Here is a 23,693-nt window from a genome sequence, read left to right as displayed (position 1 = left end):
TTCTTTGCTCTTTCACGCACTAAAATAATTTAACGCAGAAACATAATTGTGTGAGCTTTTTTGCACTTTTAAGGGATGAAATACGAAGTTTTTCAGCAAGTTTCAGCAATTAGTTGTTGGCAGTTGTAAAATTTTAAAAGTACTATACAAAGTATAAGTACTTTTACAATAGATTTGTTGCTGAATTACTGGAAACTCTGTTTATCTATCATATGCAACATGTATTCTTCATTTGACGATTGGGAAGTGGCAATTTAGTCAATTTAGTGCTTAAACCATTTGTAAACCTGTATTGGATCTTCTGGATAAGCAAGCAAAGTAAAAAGCTATAAATCTGTTTTGTGTTTTTTTTTTTCATAAATTCGATAAATGAAAAAACCCGAATTAATCCACCTAGCGGCGTGACCTAGCCTTTCTACTGCCACAATAATCATTATTTAATTTCTCAGGAACATCTATAAATAACTTGACTATATTTTTAAATATCCGTTCTGTATTCCTTAAAATCCTTATTAATAATTATATTTTCTTTCCTTGGGTGCGTAAATACTTGTAAGCGTCATTTATGTTACTTGATGAACACCTTATTTAGTTTTATAATATTTACGTGATTTATATAAAAATAATGTGAACACAAAAGATAATTTTTGCAGACTTGAATGAATATATGAAAATTAGAAATTAACCCTCTAACGGGTCTACAGACGGCCTTAACTTTCGGGCTTCAGAGTCACATACGAAACTTGTTTTGAATTGACAATATGAAATATGTGTTCATAAGAGATTTTTTGATATTTTGATATTAATACCATGCGTTCAAAAGTTAGCATCTTTGAAAAACAAGAGTTCAGAAAAATTATTATTATACTTCGCTTTTGAAGAAAAAGGATAACTACAACAAAATGATTAATCTCAAAATTTTACCATTAGTTTGCTTGGCTTCACTGTTGCAATATATCTGAATTAGAAAAAATAACTGAATAGAGCATTAGATATTAGATATGAATAGAGCATTAGGTATAAAGGTATAGAAATCACTCGGAAAACCAGAAATGGAAAGAAGGTCCTGCGGCCCAGGAAAACTTGCCTGAACTGCAGAAATTTTGTAGAATAACATTTGTCATGCCGTCCTACACAAATACATGCGCGTTGGCTTCGTAAACATTGTTGTGATTTTTAGTTCGGACGATGAAAAATTTTGATGGACAGATTTTAAAACGGTACGACGAATTTTAGAAATAAAGTCAGTTGCGTAATTTCAATAATATGCTTTACCCTCTATAAGGCAGTGGCAACTATATTGCCACCAACAAAAAATTTTTATTTTGCTTCTATAATTATATTGATGTCATTATAGACGCAAAACAAATATTTTTCGTTGGTGGCAATTTTATTGCCACGGCCTTATAAAGGGTTAATAGTCGCTTTTCAGTGATTTCAAAGTTCACGGATCGGAAGGTAAGTGTGTTTTCGTCAAATCAGCACAAGAACTTTTGGAGTATTCATTAGATCCATCCAACAAATGATGAAAATTAGAATGGCTTTACTTATTACGACGGGAATTAGAAAAAAAAACCTATATGGCTGCCAAGTAATGTGATTGGAAACTTCGCTTGCTTTAAATTTCTGAAAAAATTGGTGTAAAAGGGCGTAATTGTGGGATTCAATTCATCCGGACTAGTGATGTCCGGTAATCGCTCGATTAATCGAGTAATCGATTACAGCATGGAATAATCGAATAATTTCTAATCGAATAACGCCTAACACATAATCGAACTAATCGATTACAGTCGCATCGATTACTGACACGAATACTGCTTTTTGAGGTTTATGCTTGCTGAACTCAAAATGACGTGAAGCCCACATGGTAATTTTAACGGAAAGCTTAAATTAAACTTGTCGCGACTTCGAAGCTATACACGTTCTCTTTTACCCTCATGGAACTGGCCATCAGCGATGTCAGATCTTCAGATTTTTGTGCATGCTTGTGAGTGTGAGAGAAGAATGCTTTAAGATCTTTCTGTTTCTCGCACTCTTTAAGAAATTCCTATCTTGCTTTTGCTTCATTCATAGACTAAACTTATCCAAGTGGCAGCACCTTACCTTCGTATGTTGTACAGAACTGTTATCATTTTCCTGCTTCGGAAAAGTCGGGTATTTCCGGTTTCGGCAAACAAGTGGTACCAATTACAAGTAATAAACCCACTAGCAATAAAATTAGGTTACAAAGGGAATCAAAACAAAACACACAAAAACGTCAAACCAGAGTTGAGGTTAGGCACCGTGCAAAGGTTTATTCATGATCTTTTATCTGTGAACCATTTCGCGAAATTTTTAACTTTTTGGTTAAAATTTGACAGTTCGATGGTTATTTCTCCTTGAGTGGTTAAAATCAGTTCAGAATGTGAACCATTTCATATTTGACGGATTGATAGTTTTTTTTTGCTCAATGAGAGCATATAAGGTGAGGATGAAAATATTGTTTTTTCTGTCCGAGTTAAAATCGGAGGAATTTCTGATGTTCATTTGCTTTTTTTGATAGATAAAATTCATCTCATTTCAATCCGGGTTGTTTGAACAAATTTGTAATGCGATAAGCATCCATACCAATGTAAAACAAATCTATCGAAAAATCAGCGAAACTTGTCGAAGCTCTCTTCCTCACCTGTGCATATCTCATTGGCTCTCAGAACTTGGTTAAAACTAACCATGCTCCCGAGCAGGGTTATTTTCGGAAAACCATCGAACTGTCAAATTTTAACCAAAAAGTTAAAAATTTCGCGAAATGGTTCACAGCCTATGTGCGAGAAAAAAAGAGAAAGAAATATTTCTGTTTGTGTTTTCACCGTTTTCAAGCAACTTTTGACGATCTTGACAACTCGGCATAGAGATTCCGTGTAAAGGCCCAAACAGAATGCTGCATCAACGCACCCGTCAGTGTCAATTTGACAGTAAACCCATTGGAAAACTGTCAGAATAACGCAGGCGGATGTGCTGACGCAGCATTCTGTTTAACCCCCCCTTCTCTATAACGAGATGCAGTGAACGTCAGCGACAGCATGTCCTGGGCTCAAAATTTGACTGTTCGCAGTTGAGTGAAACGCAGTGCTGACATGCTATCTCATTTTCGTACACACGAGATGTTGGCAGCGAAAACATGGTTGCCTGCCGATGGGGTGGTTTGGCCCTTACGTGAAGTGCGAACAAACTTAAAACTCTCTTTGGCAAGGCAAACAGAGACTAATCGAATTCGCATGCGTGGGATTTCGCATGAGAACGAAAAGGTTCAAATATCTCTTTTTACATTTGTCATCGTGAATCATTTTTAAAATATTAGTTCTGTTGGTTGGTCCCGCTGGTTTCCGGTTTCTGTGCTATTATTTGAAATAACTTATTTTTCATTCTCAGGGGTACGCGTACATGTGGATGTGTTTTGCTTTTTGGTTGGAGATAGCCCATAGTTGATTTTTCGACTAACGAACCGTCCAATTAACGAATCCTTAAGCAAGCGAATCATTGCTGTATTTGATTTGAGCCAAAGCTTTTTTGAAAATTCATTTCGACAACTACCGCATACTAAACTGCTTCTCAGATTACAGATACAACTTGTTTTTACAGGACAGGTCAGTAATAACTAAAGCGAGGATACCATTTTCAAGCTTGAACGATACTTATAAGCTGTTGCTATCCAATGAAGCAATAGCGCACGTAATACAAGACGTAGATAAGTAGATCAGTGAAATTCACCCACAACGGACTTTGTTGACTTAGAGTTCCAAATAATACACCCCCAAGTTGGTCGTACCAGCTTTGTTGGATGAGTTATCCAACATACAGATAAAAAGTTATTTTCATTGAAAATAATTTTACAAATAAAAACCAGGATTTCAATGAATTTTTATCTAAAAATATCGGAAACCATCTGCCGTCAGCAATCCCAAATCTATCAACAGCAAGAGAGTTACAATGCAACGGTGTTCGATTTTTACTACGCTTTATCCACCACCTATACTGCCGCTACTCACATAACAGTCCCATTTTCTATGGAGTTTCCTATATTAATGGGACTGCCATGCGAGTAGCGGCAGTATACACAACGAGTAATCGAAGTTTCGTCGATTACCCGATTAATCACAGACGATTAATCGTGTCGAATAACAATTGATAAAAAACTATTCGATTACTCGTTAATCGATTAACTGAGAAAATCGGACATCACTAATCCGGACGAAAAGAAAAAGAACGTTTAAAAACATTTCACTGGCATGAAAACACAGGCGATGAGCGCACTGATGACAGCACCAACCAGCGCACAGATAAAGAACAGATAAATAACAATGAGCAACTTTGACAATGAAGTTCCCGATTCTCAGACTTGATACAGATTATTAGCATCATGTTTACCACAATGAGTACTATAGAAAAACAGCGACACTGGCATTCTATATATATTGATTCTACTGTTGCAGTGCATATACGACTATGTCACGATTCTACGAACATAACTACGGTACGCTTCGCGGTGCTGTCCCTATGAAACAACATTCTCGGCAGCGTGGTAGTAAACAAGCATGGTGGAACAATCAGCTACGAAACCGACTCCGCCAGGTTTCGCTCGAGAGATGAAAGGCACAAAGCTGAGCTGCGTGATACTGAGAACGAATATAACTCACTTCATGCGCACTGCTTTCGCTGCTATATTCGTCGTATGGAAGATAACATAAGGCATGACCCTTCATCATTTTGGACATACGTAAGGAATCGGAAACAACTCGGTGGAATCCCTCAACGTGTGTGCTATTTCAACAATGTAGCATAGTCACCGTTAGAATTTGCAAATTTGTTCTCGTCCTTTCGAAGTGTGCAAAGTAATAACCGATCACTTTCTTCTGAAGAGTATTTGAGTAGTTTGCCGCTATTCGATCTGAACATGCTGATGTTTAACTTTTCGCTGAGTGATGTCGTGCTAAACCTGCAATCAATTGACGCATCGAAAGGCGCCGGTCCTGACAAACTACCACCGCTCCACTGCAGAAATTGTGCCACGATGCTTGCGATTCCAGCGAGAATTATTTTTAATTTATCCATGTCGGAATGCTCCCGAGTGCGTGGAAGACTGCTGCAATTACGCCTGTCCATAAAGCAGGAAGTACCCATGACGTCACCAACTACCGTGATATTTCGATTCTGAGCTGCTTACCGAAGGTTTTCGAAAGTCTTATCCACGATTCGCTTTACCCGAAGGTTCATCATATCATTTCGGAATGGCAGCATGGGTTTGTGAAAAAACGTTCTACGATTACCAACTTGAAGGCGCATGTCGCTTCACTGACAAACACACTTGAAAAGCGTCAGCAAGTCGATGCTGTTTATGTTGATTTTGCTAAATCGTTAGACAGGGTGCCACATTTTCTGTTGGTATCGAAGCTAGATAGGATGGGATTTCCTGAGTGGCTAACACGGTGGATACTGTACGTATAGATGGGACTATAGTTCTCACCCATTTGAGATTCATTCCCGTTTGCCCCAAAGAAGTCACCTTGGCCCATTGCTGTTTATCCTTTTTGTAAATGATTTGTGTAAGCAAAGCAAAGCCACATTCCGTTATCGAAACTTGACCTTCTGTTTTTATACGACAGACTTCGCAGCTGTTAGAGTACAGGACAATTGCAGGGCCAGTTGCTACGATCCTATTGACTCTAACAGCCTCTCCCAGTCGAAATTCGAACATACGGCTACTGGCTTATTAGGCCAGCGTCATACCTCGAATCCAACTATGAGGCCATGATTTGTGTAGCACCATAAAATCTACCAAGTATATGTTCGCAGATGACCAGAAGTTTAGTAGCATCGAGAGTTGACTGCTGTGCCTTACAATCCGACACCGATTCCTTGCTAAATTGGTGTGTTTTGAATAGAATGGACGTGAACGTGCAGAAATGCAATATTATTTGATTCTGTATGAATAGGAATGTCATTTCATTTGACTACACGACGGAAATAGACAGCATCAACCGTGTTGAAACTGTAAATGACTTGGGCATCCTCTTGGACAGTAAATCATGTTTTGCTGAGCACATTGCTGTTACTACTACTAAGGCTATGCTAGGCTTTATCAAAAGGAATACACAGCAGTTCAATGATATCTACTGTTTGAAATCGCTTTACTGTTCAATCGTGCGCAGTATTCTTGAATACGGAGTGCTCGTGTTGGCACCTTACTATGCTGTTCAAATCAACCGGATAGAACGAATCCAGCGTCAATTCGTTCAGTATGCTCTGCGCAGGTTAACTTGGGAAGATCTTGTTCGTCTACCTCCTTACGAAAATAGATGCGTGCTTATACGTCTACCCACTCTGACAAATAACAGAAGTACCTATGTTGTTATGATTATTTATCTACGATCTTCTGGAAAATAACATGAATAGTCCAGAGCTACTAGGTCAGATGCGGTTGAACGTACCTCCTAAGCTTACCCGGCGAGCGGATTTCTTTCGGATTCCTTTATACCGTACTCTTTTCGCCCAAAAAAACTTGATTGATGTGTGTTCGAATTTAATATTGTATCTGACTGTTACGAGTTTAATATGTCGATAAGAACTTTTAAAAATAGAATAAGTTTACATTAAGAACTGTCTGTACGATATAGTCGAAGACCAGGAACTAAATTAAATTAAATTTTAAAAAACTGGTACATGTACATGAAGTTCACGTAAGTTGCTGACGTGATTTTTCACGTGGATGCGACTTGTAGATTTTTTAGAGTGCTGAACTCGTTAATTAAGTCACGAGCACACCCCAAAAATCGAATCGTGTTCGCCAATTGCAGCGACTAACAGTTAAAACAAATTTCGAAAACCATAGAATTTTGACATTCAAGTGCTTTTTAGTTGGGGCATTGTTTAACTAGCAAACACCCAACTAACGAACAGTCCAATTGGCCTTGCCAGCGTTGCTGATATTGTTCAGGGTTTTGCGTGAGAAAAAAAGAAAGAGAAGTATTTTTGCTTTTGTCAACACTCACGCGTTGACAGTTCGGCACGAGATTTCCTGTAAGTGCGAGCAGCCTACGAAATCTCTTTCAACGCTGGCAAGGCCAATTAACAAGTTCTCAATGAGCTCCCTGCTCAGGGATGTTATGAAAACAACTGTATGATGTATGACTGTGTGATCGTACTTACATTTATTGGTTGAGTAGCAATACCTTGTACATTGCTATTGAATGCAGATTTACTTTCGTTTACAGCAATTACGCTTTGTTGGTTTTGATCGGTACGGCTAGTTGTTAACGCTGTCTGACCGGACTGGGGCGGAGGATATGCGGTATAGAATCCCATTGGTTCTGTTTTAATTTGTTCGAACATACTAATTGTAGCTAGAATCTCGCTCGTAGGGGGTACAGGCAGTCGCCCGACCCCCCAATGACTAGGAAAACTAATTTTGAACTAGTGTGTTCTTATGGCGATGCCCCGACAAATGTGTTGATAATTATCCGACTGAAAATAGAATAAAATGATTCTAAATATTAGTTATCAATTTATTTATTAACTATTAAGGTGTACATCCACATGGGATGTACGAGAAGTTCACTAGGACTGTCTATTATTGTTTTATCAATTTAATAGAATTCACTGCTTTACGACACCTATTTAGTATCGCACCTATGAGCGATTTTGGTGTCTTCCAACAATTGTCCCTTAAAGCTAAATTATTTTATTGTTATCATACATGCTTAGTTATTTGCAGTGATATAGCATCTCGAAACGTTTGGTGTGACTTTTTGCGCTTCATAAAGCCAACATTTAACAACTGGCACATAACTGCAAATTGGGTAACGGAGGTATTTTGGACCACTTCAGGAGTTCATTGTTCAATTTCTTGAAATAAACGCAATTTTGAATATTTAATATATTGCTCTTTGCATTGAAAGTTGGATTTTGAACACACTTGTCCAGTCACACATTTTGTAGGTGAGAAAAGTTGCCAAAATTTCGTGGGAAAAAACCATGGATCTTGGTTGATTTCTATTTAAATTCTAATGCTTACGTAGAGTTGTTATCGACGCAAAGAATAATATAAAAATAGTTTCTAAATACATAATTCCACGCATAATTCATAACTTGAATAAATATGCAGCATATACTATTTGCTTTCCCTACAACTGGTACTGGCGCCACTGCTAAATCAAATGTCAGCTCAGATGGGAGAGTTGTAATGATGGGAAATGTCGGTCAAAATCTATAACGATTATTGATAAAGTTTTGTTATCGTTAATAATTAATAACGATAATATGGCAATATAAGCAAAAATACGTAAGAAATAGAACAAAAATGGTAAAATAATAACAAACCAAGAAGAAGATTTCACTTTAAACCCTCCAATTTTCGATATTCTTCCATGACGATAAAGTTTGATGGTATTATCGATATAAGATTACTAGCGATATTATCAGTAGCACACTTTTCATCACAGTTTTGAAGGTTGCACTTAATAACTGTGCAGTCCAATTGAGTGTGAAGAGCGCAATACAGCACGCTCAAAGAGCTGAATGTTATTGATGAAACCAAACGTACAATGCAACTTGATAGAAATTTAAGCAAAAATTTCACAAATGCTGACGGTTCCTAAGATTCTATTTTGGACCACCTAGGTTTTATTTTGGACCGTTAATATAACATATTTTGGCCCACCTTAGATTTGCTTAGGGAAACATATTTTGGACTGAGTTTGGAATATAATTTGAACTCTCCGTTTGCGCACATTAACTATTGAGTAGTTTCGAGTGTATATAATGTAATAAAATATTTCTTTAAATTCTTAATTTTAATTCTACTTGGATTGAACATTTTTTTCCCGTGTTGGGGGCTTACCACCGCGACCATAATTCTGATCTGTTGTAGTGTGTCCTCTTTTAATTTACGCCAAGTCGTATCAGTGAGCTATCAAAGTTTGATGAACCACCTCAACTACTGTCGGCATTTATCCTAATCAGCAGATGCATTTCGTATGAACTTTATCACCTGATTAGGAGCAGCATTTCAAATATCGCAGGGCTGAGTCAGCTCCTTACCAAGATATCTACGTCGTTTCTGATATAGTGCAACACAGTCGCACAACAAATGTTCGGAGCTTTTAATCTCATGATTACGAAAGCGACAGTTAGCTTCATTAAGTTTACCGATGAGTTTTAGGTGATACTTACAAGGACAATGTCCTGTTTTCAAACCGGTGCATGTGCTCAAGTCGGATTTTGAAACGTTTAATAGTTTTCGTGATTGAAGAGCATTTGGCTCTATAAAACATTTTGATTGCCGGGCATTCGAGATCATATTCCAGTTAGACTGTACCTTTAGTTTTCCCAGTCCCTAAGTTCCATTTTAAGGGCACATGAAGATAGTCCAAAAAAGGGTTAGGGTCGTGTGAACTGCATGGATCGCCCTTTCTTTGACAATTGATCAGCAGTTTCGTTTCCTTTGATTCAGCAGTGACCAGGAACCCAATAGAGGTTGACATTGCGACAGAAAAGTTTTTCCAACTGTTTTATGCATTCCCACACCAGTTTAGAAGTGTGAGTTTTTGATTTTAATGCATTCAATGCTGCTTGATTATCCGAGCAAATACACATATTTGCATTTTTGTAGTTTCTTTTTATGCAGATTGATACACACTCTAGTATTGCATATATATATCTGCTTGAAATACAGTGGGATGTTTTCCCATTGAAACTGAAACGTTGATCCCTGGGCTTATTGTACCAGCACCTGCAATGTTATTTTCCATCTGTGTAGAACACCAGTGATCCTGAGTGAAAATTAGGTTCTCTGGCATTCCAATCAGATCGAAAAATATCAAGAACACGAAATTTGTGATCGTAGTAGTTACGCTTAGGCATATGGTCTTCGTTCATTAATATTAAGGGATTTATGGAAAACTCTTTGAGAATACTCAAGTGTCCAACGAGATCGCCATCGAGAAACCTCATGGATCGCTTAAGCCTTAGAGCACTTTTCACACCAGCCAATTGGATGAATTGATGTAGAGGAAGAAGATTAAGTAGTAGAGCTTCTAAGGCTTTAGAGGGAGTGCTACTCATAGCTCCCGTCATGGAGATGGTAGCAAACCTTTGTAACTTGTTCAACTTAATACCAAACCAAACCAAATACTTGACTGTAAATCTGTAGATAGATACAATTTAACGTCTCCTAGTTTTAAATCAGTGAAGGCCACTTTGCGTCTTTTAGTAAATGGCACAATTGTTATTTTCGTAGGATTTGTGCTCAATCCCTCGCTTTTGCACCATGATAATGTGAAGTTTAATACACTTTGCATTCTATCAGAGATGAGTATCGTATTTTCCGCGGACTATGATAACAATATCATCCGCAAATCCAATTGTTTATGCTTTAGTTTAACGAGAAGATCATTAACTACTAGAAACCACAAAAGAGGGGATAGGACACCCCCTTGAGGAAGCCTTTGACAGCTATTACTTTTACTTCTGTGTCTCTAAGACTAGCTGATATTGGATTGAACTATTACAAATAGAACCTGTCGTTCAATGTTGGTTACGGTGGGAAGTGCTCGATTTCTGCGTACCTCGATAAGTGTTTATTACCATTAATTTGATCCTAAAATGATTAAAAAGTAGACTATCCTCCCCCAAAATGCTAAGGACTTCCCGGAATCACTTCCGTTACCAAATTCTTTTTTTACACGCGGGATGCGTACCGTGTAAAAAAAACGTGCAAAACTAAGCCGTGTTATTTCGAGAAACCGTGTAAAAAATGGGAAGCTCCTTACATTCAAAAAATCGGCGCGTCAAGTTTACGTAAAAACATACACTCAAAATAATCCGCACATAACTAATGGAAAATTTCCATATGAAAATCCTTATGATTATTATGTGCCACATATAAAAACACAATCCGCCCAGAAGTACACATGAAAATTATATGCATATGAATAGTATGTGCAAATTTTAAAGGTAAATTTTAAAAACACATAAATGGTAACTGTTTGGCACATAAAGTTCATTTACATGGCACATGGAAAAAATCTATGTGTGAAACACATAGAAACTATACGAAAAGTTCTTTCAATGTAGGTTACTCTTGTTCACCGTACTTTTCATGTAACGTTCACGTGAATTGTTGGTAGCTTGCACTCATAATAACCAGTTTTCGTGCGATCCCAGTAAATTTTATCTATTTTCCGATTTACTAGCACCTGAAGATCACGTAAATGTACAGAAGTTAACATGATTTTCCACGTGAATGAGACATGTCGTTTTTTTAGAATGTACCCCGGTTCAGAAAACTTTTAAACCAATAGGTGAACAAAAGCTTCATTCGACAAGTAGTTGGCGCCGCGGTAAAAATGATGATATTTTTATTTCGAGCTGTCAAAACACATAGGAAACTAAAATCATAAGAAGCGAATTTGAATTTTTTTTAAAAATGCGCGCTTTGGAATCAATCAAATGTTATGGTTGGGTTCGAAAATAACATATATACTTACTATAATTTTTATTTGCCTGCATTTTATTTAAAACCATTTATAATTTTATTACATAATAAATACTAAACAATAAGGACATTGATTCAACATGCCTTGTATGAAATATTGTTATTATTTTGCTTAAAATCATTGAAATTACCTTAAACAATATATAGAACACTTTCATGAATATATCTGGATCTAAATTTTTCGGTCCGGAACCTATAAACATAACCACACACACCTAAACTAAATCCGGATCTCAATTTACTTGTCCTAAGTACACATTTCATTTGCAACCACCAGTGCGCTAGCTGGTAAATAAGATTTCTAACCCGCTGCAGAAAATTCAATGTTCGCAATATTCATTTTACTGAGATTTAAATGAAAAATGTTTTGATTTGTATATCCGTCCAGCGAAAATTTGTAACTGATCATCATTTTCCTAGTTCGGACAGCCAAATGTAGGAGTCGCATGGGCTTCATTAGTTTTGCGTTTATTCGCCTATGACAAAATTTAAAAATTTAAATGTAAAAAATTGAATTTTGTTTGACTTTGATAAAAAAATTGTCTTAGCGTAAATTTATGCTTTTTCAAGCAATCAGTTCGAGATTTTCTTATTGTTAGACCTTTGCAACGATGTATTTAGATTTCCGAAATTCCTTTTAAAACGGAAGTTATGGGCGAATACCAATAGATGGCCCAACCACAACGACATTCCCCTGTGCGTGTAAACTACCCGTTGGGGGGCTCCGTAGCCGCAAGGTTACCGAGTCTGCTTTGACAAGCGAGTGGTCGTGGGTTCGAATCTTAGTAGAATCAAGCCATTCGATGTCAAGTGACTTTAGCATGGGTTTATTCTCAGGCCCCTCCATTTACCCTTCCTTCGTGCTGAATTCTATATTTACCCTCTAAAGCCTCTTGACAGTGCAAATGTCCCTCCTATAGTTAAGTGTACTGGTCAGAGGTACGAATAAGTCCTCGCCAGGAACGGCTATAATATGGGATAGTGCTGGCAACGAGGAATAAGTGGGTAAAGTAGATTAAGCTTTGAAGGAAGGGTAAACCCCAATACACGCAAGCACGCATACAATTTAAAATAAGCATATCGCTCACTCAATTCGCTATGTAAGCACAAATCGATCTCTTGTACTCTCATGGAACTGCCATATGGAAAGTTTGTGAAGATTTGGTGCAAAGTTTTGTCTATCCTTTTCACTCTTTAACAAACCTGTGCACAGACTTCACAAATAGAACAAACTTAGGAAGGTGGCAGCACCGTTTCGCGCACATAGCGAATAGCGATTATAGCAAAAAGAAAAGCAGTGCAGGTCATACAGCAAACACCCGGGCGATATTACAATAGATCAACTATACTGGTCGCAGTAATGAGTCCACACATGGAAAAAAAAACTACCCGTTCAATACCCGTAAATAGTATAGAAAAAGTTGGATGGAAAATATTCACAAAACTTTTCCCGTGATTTCGACGTGAAAATTATTTTGAGTGCACGACGACCCAAGATTACGAATGTGATGTGATACACGCGTTGTAATAAATGTCCCGCCATATTGTTACGAAAACCTATAGGCTTATTTTTACGGTGAAGGGAGATGGCGAAGCACTTAGAGATGCTGACGGTAAGCTTATTATTCGAGCACCAATCTTCAACGCCAGAGATGTTACTGAACGAGTCGGAAAATTCGGATCCGATCTTCACACTTAGCCTGTGTGCTAGATGCGAGTTTAGCCACTTGCAGAACAGTGCGGAAACTTCCAGCTTCTCCAGCCTAGCACATTTGCTACCTCATACAGTGATGCCAGATCTACGGATTTATCCGTAGTTCTACGAATTTAGGAATTTTCTACGGACTTACGGATCAAGTGCTCAAATCTACGGATTTTCATAAACTTTGCGGAAAAGTTTGAAAGCTTCATTTAATAACAAAAAGTACATGCAATGAATAATAGCCCGAAAAGCATAACTTTATTCTTTCTGAGAGAAAGCAGCGAATAGAACACTTTTCTTTATTGAGAAGTGTATTAAGAATGAAAGGTATACTTTATTGCTATTTACATTTCTATTTTTTCCCACATTTTGGCAGTTCCGGAATCTGATTTTTGTAGTGCGATAGAACCACGATAGAACTTCAAAATCAAGCGAATAAGGTTGTTCTTTATAATCAAGTAGATGGAATCCTTGTTCAATATGCTCTTTTTACACTACAAATAAAAACTGAACATTTAATCCATCAGAAAGAGACGAAACGATGACTATAATAAATAGAAAATACAACGAAGAGGCAATGAAAGACAGCAGAATGTTGACGAAAATGTGAATAGAAGTCAATGGAACTGTGATGAAAAGGTGGCAAAAATACGACAAAAAGACAACAAAAAACAAGACGACAAAAAATTGGAAAGAGACATTTAAAAACAGACGATAAAACATGCAAAAAGGACTACGAAAGTATGGGGTATATACGTCACCAAAAAGACGACGAAAGAACAACGAAGAGACAATAAAAAGACCATTGGCGGAACTAGCGCTCATTTCTAGGGGACTATAGCCCCAGGCATTTTTTCGACCATTTTTTTCCTTGGCATATTAAAATTAAATGTACATTGATGCATAGGAACTTTAAGTTGTGATGCATATAAAAATTACTCTCAAGTTTTTATTATGTATAACTATAGTTTTTTCTTAAATTTAAAAATCCAGCTCAATTTTTCTAGGGGCGGCTAAATGTCTTCTAGGGGGGGCTTAGCCCCCCCCCTAGTTACGCCAATGAAAAAGACAAGACAATTTTGTTGTCTTGGCAACAAACAGGACGAAAGATGATAAAAAGATAACAATAAAAACGAAGAAAAGGAGGCAAAATGTCATAAAAAATACGATGACGAACAGATAACGCAAGGCGACGAAAAGACGATGAAACGACAGCAAATAATCGGCGAATAGACAGTGAAATGCCTACGAAAAGATATGACGAAGAATTGAAGACAAGTAGGCGAAAAGTCGAAGGACGACAAAAATACGGTTAACAGACGCAAAAAAACGTTACAAACAGCGACACATTCTCGGACATGCTCTCGGTGAGATCAGTCGATAAAGTTAGTGCTCCTGAGATTTATAAAACACAATCACACAATCGGCTTAGGCCGCATTGTTTTAGCTTCTATTATTCACGGAGTCTGGTGAATAGCAGATAACAATGTTAACTAGAGTTCGTAAAAATACAGTGAAAGTATGTTTCGATCCCGGATTCAGAATGCCAGCTTATCTTGATGTGTTGAAATTTGTTATTAACGTTCTTAAGTTACCGGCGACAGATCTTCATTCTGTATATAATGTATGTTGTATGCGTAATGTATGCGAACTTGTTCATTGCGCATTTTCGTGTACGAATCTATTACGAGGGTTTGAAAAACCGATGCTTCCACTGTAAACAAGATGGACATTTAAAATCAGTTTGCCCACAACTAGCATCGTTAAGACAAACACAGTTGCCATCTAATGCGACACAATCGACAGTCCAGACCGTGACGCCACGTAAATACAGTGATGTGCTAACACGTGGCTTCTCAGCTAATTTCCCAACTTTACATGTACCAGAGACGCCAATCAACATGACAGTGCTAACAAAACATCACAGCAACGTTGGATCGAAAGAGAGTCCGGAGACACTATGTCCAAGTTCATTGACACCGGAATCAAGAAGCGGATCTACAAGTGAATACGATGAGGCGCCAGAAGAACCCGTCCGACCGTTACCCAGTACTCGAAGATCTCTGTCGGATCAACGATACAACCTTTCTCTGGATGAATCAGCCGATGCTATGCAGATTGATAAGCAAATTCTAAAACGTGCAGCCGAAACACCATCAAACTCAGACGCGGATGAAACTAGGAAAAGCAATAGTGAAGGTAAGAGAGAAGAATAGGATAAGCCAAGAAAAGTGAAAAAAGAATTACAAGAACTAGTAAAGCGTTCCACTAGAATAAAGAAAAGTAAGAAGTAAAGAAGCTAGTCATATTCAATTTCATACCTATAGGTTGTGTTAGGTGCCTTTGTTTCAATAGTTTATTTAAAAATGCGTTACGTATGAAAGCTCTGCACGATTAACTTGAATGCGATTAACTCAGTAACAAAAAAAGCTCTGTTGAAAGATTTCATATACAATGAGGACTTGGATGTGATCTTTTACAAGAAGTCGCATTCGAGGATTTTGGCTTCCTGTACACTCACCAAGCAATCATTACATTAGCTCTGATAATGAGGAAACAGGTATACTTGTGCGCAAAATGATTGAATGTGACAGCATAGTTCTAAATCCACATGGAAGGATAACTTCCCTTAGCATTGGTCACCTGAACTTCGTGAATGTCTACGCATATTCTGGGTCAATAATATAATATATATAATATATATCATTAATATAAATATATTAGCCGGCGATTTCAACTGCATCCTGCGCTCTGCAGACTCTAATGGACCCCAAAAATTTTTTGTTCAGGCTTAGAAACATTGTTGCAATCGTTACATTTCCGCGACATAGAATGTTTCAAAAACAAAAATGTCAAATATACTTTCATTCGTAGCAATTCTATGTCAAGACTAGACAGATTTTATGCCCCCATAGAATTTTGTAACACGGTAGATTCTGTCATCACGAAGGCAGTTGTTTTCTCTGACCATCATGCGGTTATAGTGAAGTACCAGGTCTCCCCTGAAACAATAGCTCCTAACATGGGTCGTGGGCATTGGAAAATAAACCCAAGCTTACTTCAGGACGATAGTATACTGGCAAAATTCAGAAGTGTGTACAATGATTTAAAAGCAAGATACCTCTATAATGCTAACATAAATTATTGGTGGAATACGCATGTAAAAAGCAGAATCAAAAGTGTTTTTAAAACCGAAAGCTTGTTTAAATGAAATAATTGAGTAGCAATCAAATGGTAATAACATGCAAAGTGAAAAGGCTTTCCTGAAAACTAAGCTAATTGAAATAGAAGACCGACGTTCACAAAATCTGCGTTTGAAGATACAGCCAGCTTCCTTTTTATCAGAGGAAACAATGAGCTTGTATCAAGTTTCCTCTCATATCGCATGAAATTCCCTCTCCGGTATCCAAAAACTGAGAACTAACAATGGTTTAACAAATGATTTCTCACAGCTGAAACCTTTTATCACTGCTCTCTTTACAGAGGTTTTCCAAGGGGAAAGTACAGAACCACAAGATGATCTATTGTTGAATTGTATAGAGAATTGTTTAACAGATGCTGACTCTTTTAATTTGATAAAACCGATAGAGTTCGATGAACTAGCTGCAGCAGTAAAACAAACAATGAAAAAAAGAGTCCTGGGCCCGATGGCATCACGCACGAACTTTACAATGTTTTTTTCGACGAAATTGCAAATGATTTGTTATCCCTTTTTAACGCTTATTTGGCGGGCCACGCGATACCACCAAAGACGTTTATAAGTGGTATAATAACACTCATTCCTAAGAAAGGGGATGCAACTGATCTATCAAACAGAAGGCCGATAAGTATGTTAAATTGTGACTATAAAATCTTCACGAAAATTTTAGCCAACCGCGTTCATTCAATCATTGGAAAATTACTTGGCCCAGGACAAGCAGCTTGTGTACCAGAAAAATCATGTCTACAGGGATACCTCGATATAAGACAGCCTCGTTATAAAACAACCTCGATTTAAGACACTTCGATATAAGACAATTTTTATCTTATATCGAAACAAATCCCTTTGACATAGCTGGTAACGATACCAGAGCTAATTTTCCATTCTAAAATCGGCGCCATGAAGATGTTCATTATTTCAAAATAACCCCAAAAATAGTAAAAAACTAATAGTTCAAACAATAATAAATAGTTCAAAAACCGTAAACACATAACACAAAGCAAAACTGGCGACCGCTAGGGTAAACGCACCATTAGTGGTGGTAGTACCAGTAGTGGTGGAAACTCGAATTATTCCATTATTTTTGCAGATTTTGGTACAAGTTAGATACTTATCAAATAATACTGTTACTGGTAGTTCAATACTTACCAAACTTGTACCAAAATATGCAAAGTTAATGGAGTAATTCAAGTTTCCACCACTACTGGTACTACCACCACTAATGGTGCGTCTACCCTAATGCAAATTTGTTATGAAAAAAACAAGTTTCGATATAAGACAACTTTTAGAAATTATAAATTGTCTTATATCGAAGTATCCCTGTATACAAGTTACGTGTTCTCAAAAATAGCTGTATACGTGCGAACCAAACGCATCATTTAAAGGGAATACTGATGAGCATAGATTTAGAAAAAGCTTTTGATAAAGTTGACCATGGTTTCCTATGGATAGTCCTAGAAAAATTTGGATTTCCTGCGCAATTCATTAACTGTATCAAAAATTTATAAACAAATGCTGCCTCCAGAATCCTATTTAATGGGTGTCTAACGAATGACATAAATATCAAATCTATAAATATTGAATGCAAATTTTATTTTTTCGAAATCCAAAGATATTGTTTACTTATGGTTGAACGACGCCATCTCTAATAAAACTAAAATGGTCAAAAATAATATAAAAGGAGTGCTATCAAATAAGTGCGATGATTGTAACATGCAAGATACAAACAAGCATCGAATTAAAGAGTGTACTGGAGCAAAGTTGGTATGGAATCGGTTAATAGATATACCACGGAAAAGATTCAAAATAAATTTGGTTGATCCAGAAATAATACTTTCGCATAAAATAATGTTGAATTCCGGCGTGTTTGCATTTAGTAGCAGAAGTAACTTAAAAACGAGTAGTAATGGTAACATACAAGATTTTCAAATCAGTTTCGCGAAATCAGATGGAACAACAGATATACTTTCAAGAAATACTTTGGAAATTATTTAAATTTATTTTAAGAATGCTGTAAATGTTAATATCAAATATTGGAATAAAAAAAAGAGAACGAAAGACAGCAGAATGTTGACGAAAATGTGAATAGAAGTCAATGGAACTGTGATGAAAAGGTGGTAAAAATGCGACAAAAAGACAACAAAAAACACGACAAAAAATTGGAAAGAGACATTTAAAAACAGACGATAAAACATGCAGAAAGGACTACGAAAGGATGGTGTATATACGTCATCAAAAAGACGACGAAAGAACAACGAATAGACAATAAAAAGACAAGACAATTTTGTTGTCTTGGCAACAAACAGGACGAAAGATGATAGATAACAATAAAAACGAAGAAAAGGAGGCAAAATGTCATAAAAAATACGATGACGAACAGACAATGCAAGGTGACGAAAAGACGACAGCAAATAATCGACGAATAGGAAGTGAAATGCCTGCGAAAAGATATGACGAAGAAGTGAAGACAAGTAGGCGAAAAGTTGAAAAACGACAAAAATGCGGTTAACAGACGCAAAAAAAACGTTACAAACAGCGGCAAAAATGCCGAAACAGCCATACAAAACGATGAAAGTACTGTAAATAGATGTTGTCTTTGGTTAAAGCTATTGGAGAAACAATAAAAAGTTAGCAAAAGAGTGACAAGCTATGCCAAAAGAGACACTATAATGACGATGCCATCAAACCAAAAACACCACAAACAGCAATAAAAAATTACTGAAAAGAGACTAAAGACGATGATAGAATACCATATGTTATAAATAACGAAAAAAGACCAACAAACTGTTAAAGACAATAAAAAAACGAGGAGTTAACACAGTGTAGTGGTTAGCGTTCACATCTCTTACGCCGAGGACTCGGCCTCAAATTCTAGTCCCACAGAATCCACGAATGACCCAAGCAAACAAACAAAAACACAGACTAATCTCAAGTTTTATGTCTTGACCTTGAAATGCGGTCATACATATATATTAATATGTTTTTGAAACGATGGTTCTACAATCGATGAAGGAACGGTAGGGAAAAGAAATGAAATTTTTTGGTGAAGGAGGGGGAAGAGCGGAAAGGTAAGGAGAGGGGGGGGGGTATATCCTTCACCAAAAAATTTCATTTCATTCCCCTACCGACCCTTCATCGATTGTAGAACCATCGTTTCAAAAAAATATTAAAAAAAACGAAAAATTAAAGACAAAATACGGGGTCAGTCCCAGCGTAGTGGTTAGCATTCACGCCTCTCACGCCGAGGACTCGGGTTCAAATCCCAACCCCGCAGATGTCACGAATGATCCAAGCTGGTTAAAGTAACTATAATAAAAAAAAAAAGACAAAATACAAAATAACCAAACGACGAAAGAAACATGAAAGAATTCGGCAAAATAAAGGCAAAAGGCGAATAACGAAAGTCAAGATTATGCGTTCTTGTGGAATATAGATATATGAAATGTATTATGAACTGATTCGATTTATAAAAGTACTAGCTGACCCGACAAACTTCGTATTGCCACAAATTAACCTGTGTTGTACATAAATCATGAATCTCGAATGATCTTTGTCACAATCTCGAATTTTGCAAGCCCCCCAGTGGGCGGCGCTTCCGACGGCGGGTCACCGGCAACACTCGCGACCGTCTCGTCCTGAATGATCTAGTGTTACTATAGATAGTTTTTGTGGCCTTGTATTGACTAACGTTTTATGGAAGAGTCTCGAATTTCTCGAGTTCGATTAGTTTTTGAGTTTCGCAAAAATTTCTGTTTTATTTGTATGAGAGTCCATATCCCCCTACCACAGGGGTGAGAGGTCTCTGACTATCGTAAAATGAATTCAAGACTCCAAAATCTCCCACATGCCAAATTTGGTTCCATTTGCTTGATTAGTTCTCAAGTTATAAGGAAATTTGAATTTCATTTGTATGGGAGCTCCCCTCTTAAAAAGGGAAGGGGTCGTAATTCACCATAGAAAAAGTTTCTGCCATCTAAAACTCCCACATGCCAAATTAGGTTCCATTTGATTGATTAGTTCTCGAGATAAGAGGAAATTTGCATTTCATTTGTATGGAAGCCCACCCTCTTAAAGGGGAGATGGGCCATAACTCGCTTTCTAAAGAAGAGAGGGGTCTCAATTCACCATAGAAAAAAATCTTGCGTCCAAAACCACTTGCATGTCAAATTTGATTCCATTTGGTTGATTAGTTCTCGAGTTATGAGGAAATTTGTTTTTCATTTGTATAGGAGCCCACCCCCTCTTAAAGTGGGGAAATCCATAGAAAATATACCATAGAAAATATTCTTGCCTACAAAAACACCCACATGATAAATTTGGTTCCATTTGTTTGATTAGTTCTAGAGTTATGAGGAAATTTGTATTTCGTTTGTATGAGAGCCCCCCTCTTAAAAAGGTAAGGGGTCCTAATTCATCATAGAAAAAATGGTTGCATCCAAAAACACCCACATGCCAAATATGGTTCCATTTGCTTGATTAGTTCTCGAATTATGAGGAAATTTGTATTTTATTTGTGTAGAAGCACCCCCTCTTAAAGTTGGGAGGGATCCTAATTCACCATAGAAAATATTTTTGCCTCCAGAAACCTCCACATGCCAAATTTGGTTCTATTTGCTTGATTAGTTCTCGAGTTATGCGGAAATTTGAATTTCATTTGTATAGGAGCCCCCCCTCCTAAAGTGGGTAGGGGTCCCAATTTATCATAGAAAAAAATTTTGTCTCTAAAAACACCAACGTGCCAAATTTGGTTCCATTTGCTTGATTAGTTCTCGAGTTATGAGGAAATTTGTATTTCGTTCGTATAGGAGCCCCCCCTCTTAAAGTTGGGAGGGGTCCTAATTCACCATAGAAAATATTCTTGCCCTCGAAAACTTTCACATGCCAAATTTGGTTTCATTTGCTTGATTAGCTCTCGAGTTATGAGGAAATTTGTATTTAATTTGTACAGGAGCCCCCCCTCCTAAAGTGAGGAGGGGTCCCAGTTCATCATAGAAAAAATTTTTGTCTATAAAAACACCCACGTGTCAAATTTGGTTCCATTTGCTTAATTAGTTCTCGAGTTATGAGGAAATTTGTATTTCGTTTGTATAGGAGCCCCCCCTCTTAAAGTGGGGAGGGGTTCTAATTCACCATAGAAAATATTCATGCCCTAGAAAACTTTCACATGCCAAATTTGGTTGCATTTGCTTGATTAATTCTCGAGTTATGAGGAAATTTGCATTTCATTTGTATGGGAGCCCCCCTTCCTAAAGTGGGGAGGGGTCCCAATTCATCATAGAAAAAAATTTTGTCTCCAAAAACACCCACGTGCCAAATTTTGTTCCATTTGCTTGATTAGCTCTCGAGTTATGAGGAAATTTGTATTTCGTTTGTATAGGAGCCCCCCCTCTTAAAGTTGGGAGGGGTCCTAATTCACCATAGAAAATGTTTTTGCCCTCGAAAACTTTCACATGCCAAATTTGGTTTGATTTGCTTGATTAGCTCTCGAGTTATGAGGAAATTTGTATTTCATTTGTATAGGAGCCCCCCCTCCTAAAGTGAGGAGGGGTCCCAGTTCATCATAGAAAAAGTTTTTGTCTCCAAAAACACCCACGTGTCAAATTTGGTTCCATTTGCTTGATTATTTCTCGAGTTATGAGGAAAATTGTGTTTCTTTGGTACAGGAGCCCCCCCTCTTAAAGTGGGGAGGGGTCCTAATTTACTAAAGAAAATATTCTTGCCCTCGAAAACCTTCACATGCCAAGTTTGGTTCCATTATCTTGATTAGTTCTCGAGTTATGAGGAAATTTGTATGGAAGCCCCCCCTTTTAAAGAGGAGAGGAGTTATAATTCCCCTTATAAAGACGGGAGGGGTCTCAATTTACCATAGAATAAATTCTTGTCACCGGAAACACCCACATGCCAAATTTTGTTGTATTTGCTTGATTAGTTGTCGAGTTATGCAGAAATTTGTGTTTCATTTGTATGGGAGCCCCCCCTCTTAGTGGGGGGTTTCTAACCATCACTAAAACCTTTCCTGGCCCCAAAAAACCTCTACATGCATATTTTCATGCCAATTGGTTCAGTAGTTTTCGATTCTATAAGGAACATACAGACAGACAGACAAAAATCCTTCTTTATAGGTACCGTGTACCCCCGTTGGTATGACCTTCTTTAATCTGAGCATTTTTAATCTGTACCCCGGTGGTATGAATGCGTTCACATTAAAAACCTATCAAGCGTCACACACAATTGGCGTTAAAGTTGACCGGTAAATTAAAAAAAAGCAAAAAATCTTAATGCGTTTCCTCTTGCTCAGGAGCTTTGGCAATATAGCTCATATGCAGCTTACCTCTCTCCAGCACTCAAAATAGACCATTTTAGTCGAAACTGCGAGCCAATTTCGTCTTCTATAAACCGAACGTTTAGAATTCGCCCATGTTTGAAATGTTTTCAAAACGTTTGTTTTCGTCAAATCAAAACAACAAGTGCATAGGGTGTGCGTCTTGTGCGTATGTGAAAATGAATAGAGTTACCAAATATTCAGATTAAAAATGAACTCGCCCAATCTGAACGAGCTGTTTTTCATATTAGCGGGGGTTGAGTGTATAGATTAATTTGTTTCAAATGCAATAAAGAATACCAATGCGATATAAAATGTAACTTTTTAGCAAAACTTTATATGAAGAACAAATGTCAGTCAAACTTCCATTTAAATCGAAAGTATGATTTAAAATTTAATTACGGTAGATGCTCCAGTAGTTGTGATAGTACCAGTAGTGGTGGAAACTCGAAATATATCATAATTTTGGCGGATTTCGAGATAATCTCAAATTTTCAATTATTAAATATATATTTGTTAACAGTTTTATCTAAGATACACAGTTAAACTTTAAGATGTTGGTGCAAAAATTACAAATTCTTTTTCAGCAGACCAATAAAGTGCAATTGCTTAAGAAATTCGTAAAAATCCATAGCATTTTAACAAGCCCACGCTGTTATCCACCTGCTGCCATGCTCACTGCAAGCGTTACTAAGGCGGTAAACAACATTCCCTTATTATAGGCAAATTTTCCACTATTAGAGGAACATTACCACTACTTTAGGAGCACAAACTAATGACAGGAAAGGCAATATTTTAGATATATCAACCAGCAGAATGGTATAATTTTGGTATGTATTTAAAGCCAACATTATGGTGCACCATATTATCAAGTAGTTCAATTAGAAACAGATAAATTGAGCGTTCAAATTGTCTTTACACACTATCTCCCGACATAATCCCT

The 23,693-nt window shown here is 37.2% G+C and overlaps 1 protein-coding gene across 2 annotated transcripts in view; it reads right to left on the bottom strand.

Annotated features, from left to right (window-relative positions):
• Nucleotides 1-23,693, bottom strand: part of LOC128734052 (zinc finger protein OZF-like) — a 164,667-nt gene that overhangs the window by 129,153 nt on the left and 11,821 nt on the right. For both annotated transcript variants that reach the window (XM_053828033.1, XM_053828034.1), the window contains exon 2: nt 7,183-7,497. In XM_053828033.1, coding sequence (XP_053684008.1) covers nt 7,183-7,365 — 183 coding nt within the window. In that variant the 5' untranslated portion in view covers nt 7,366-7,497. The remainder of the gene's footprint in view (nt 1-7,182; nt 7,498-23,693) is intronic.

This window comes from Sabethes cyaneus, chromosome 2, assembly GCF_943734655.1.
Source record: "Sabethes cyaneus chromosome 2, idSabCyanKW18_F2, whole genome shotgun sequence".
NCBI classification, from domain to species: Eukaryota; Metazoa; Arthropoda; class Insecta; order Diptera; family Culicidae; genus Sabethes; species Sabethes cyaneus.
This window is presented reverse-complemented; position numbering and strand designations above follow the sequence as displayed.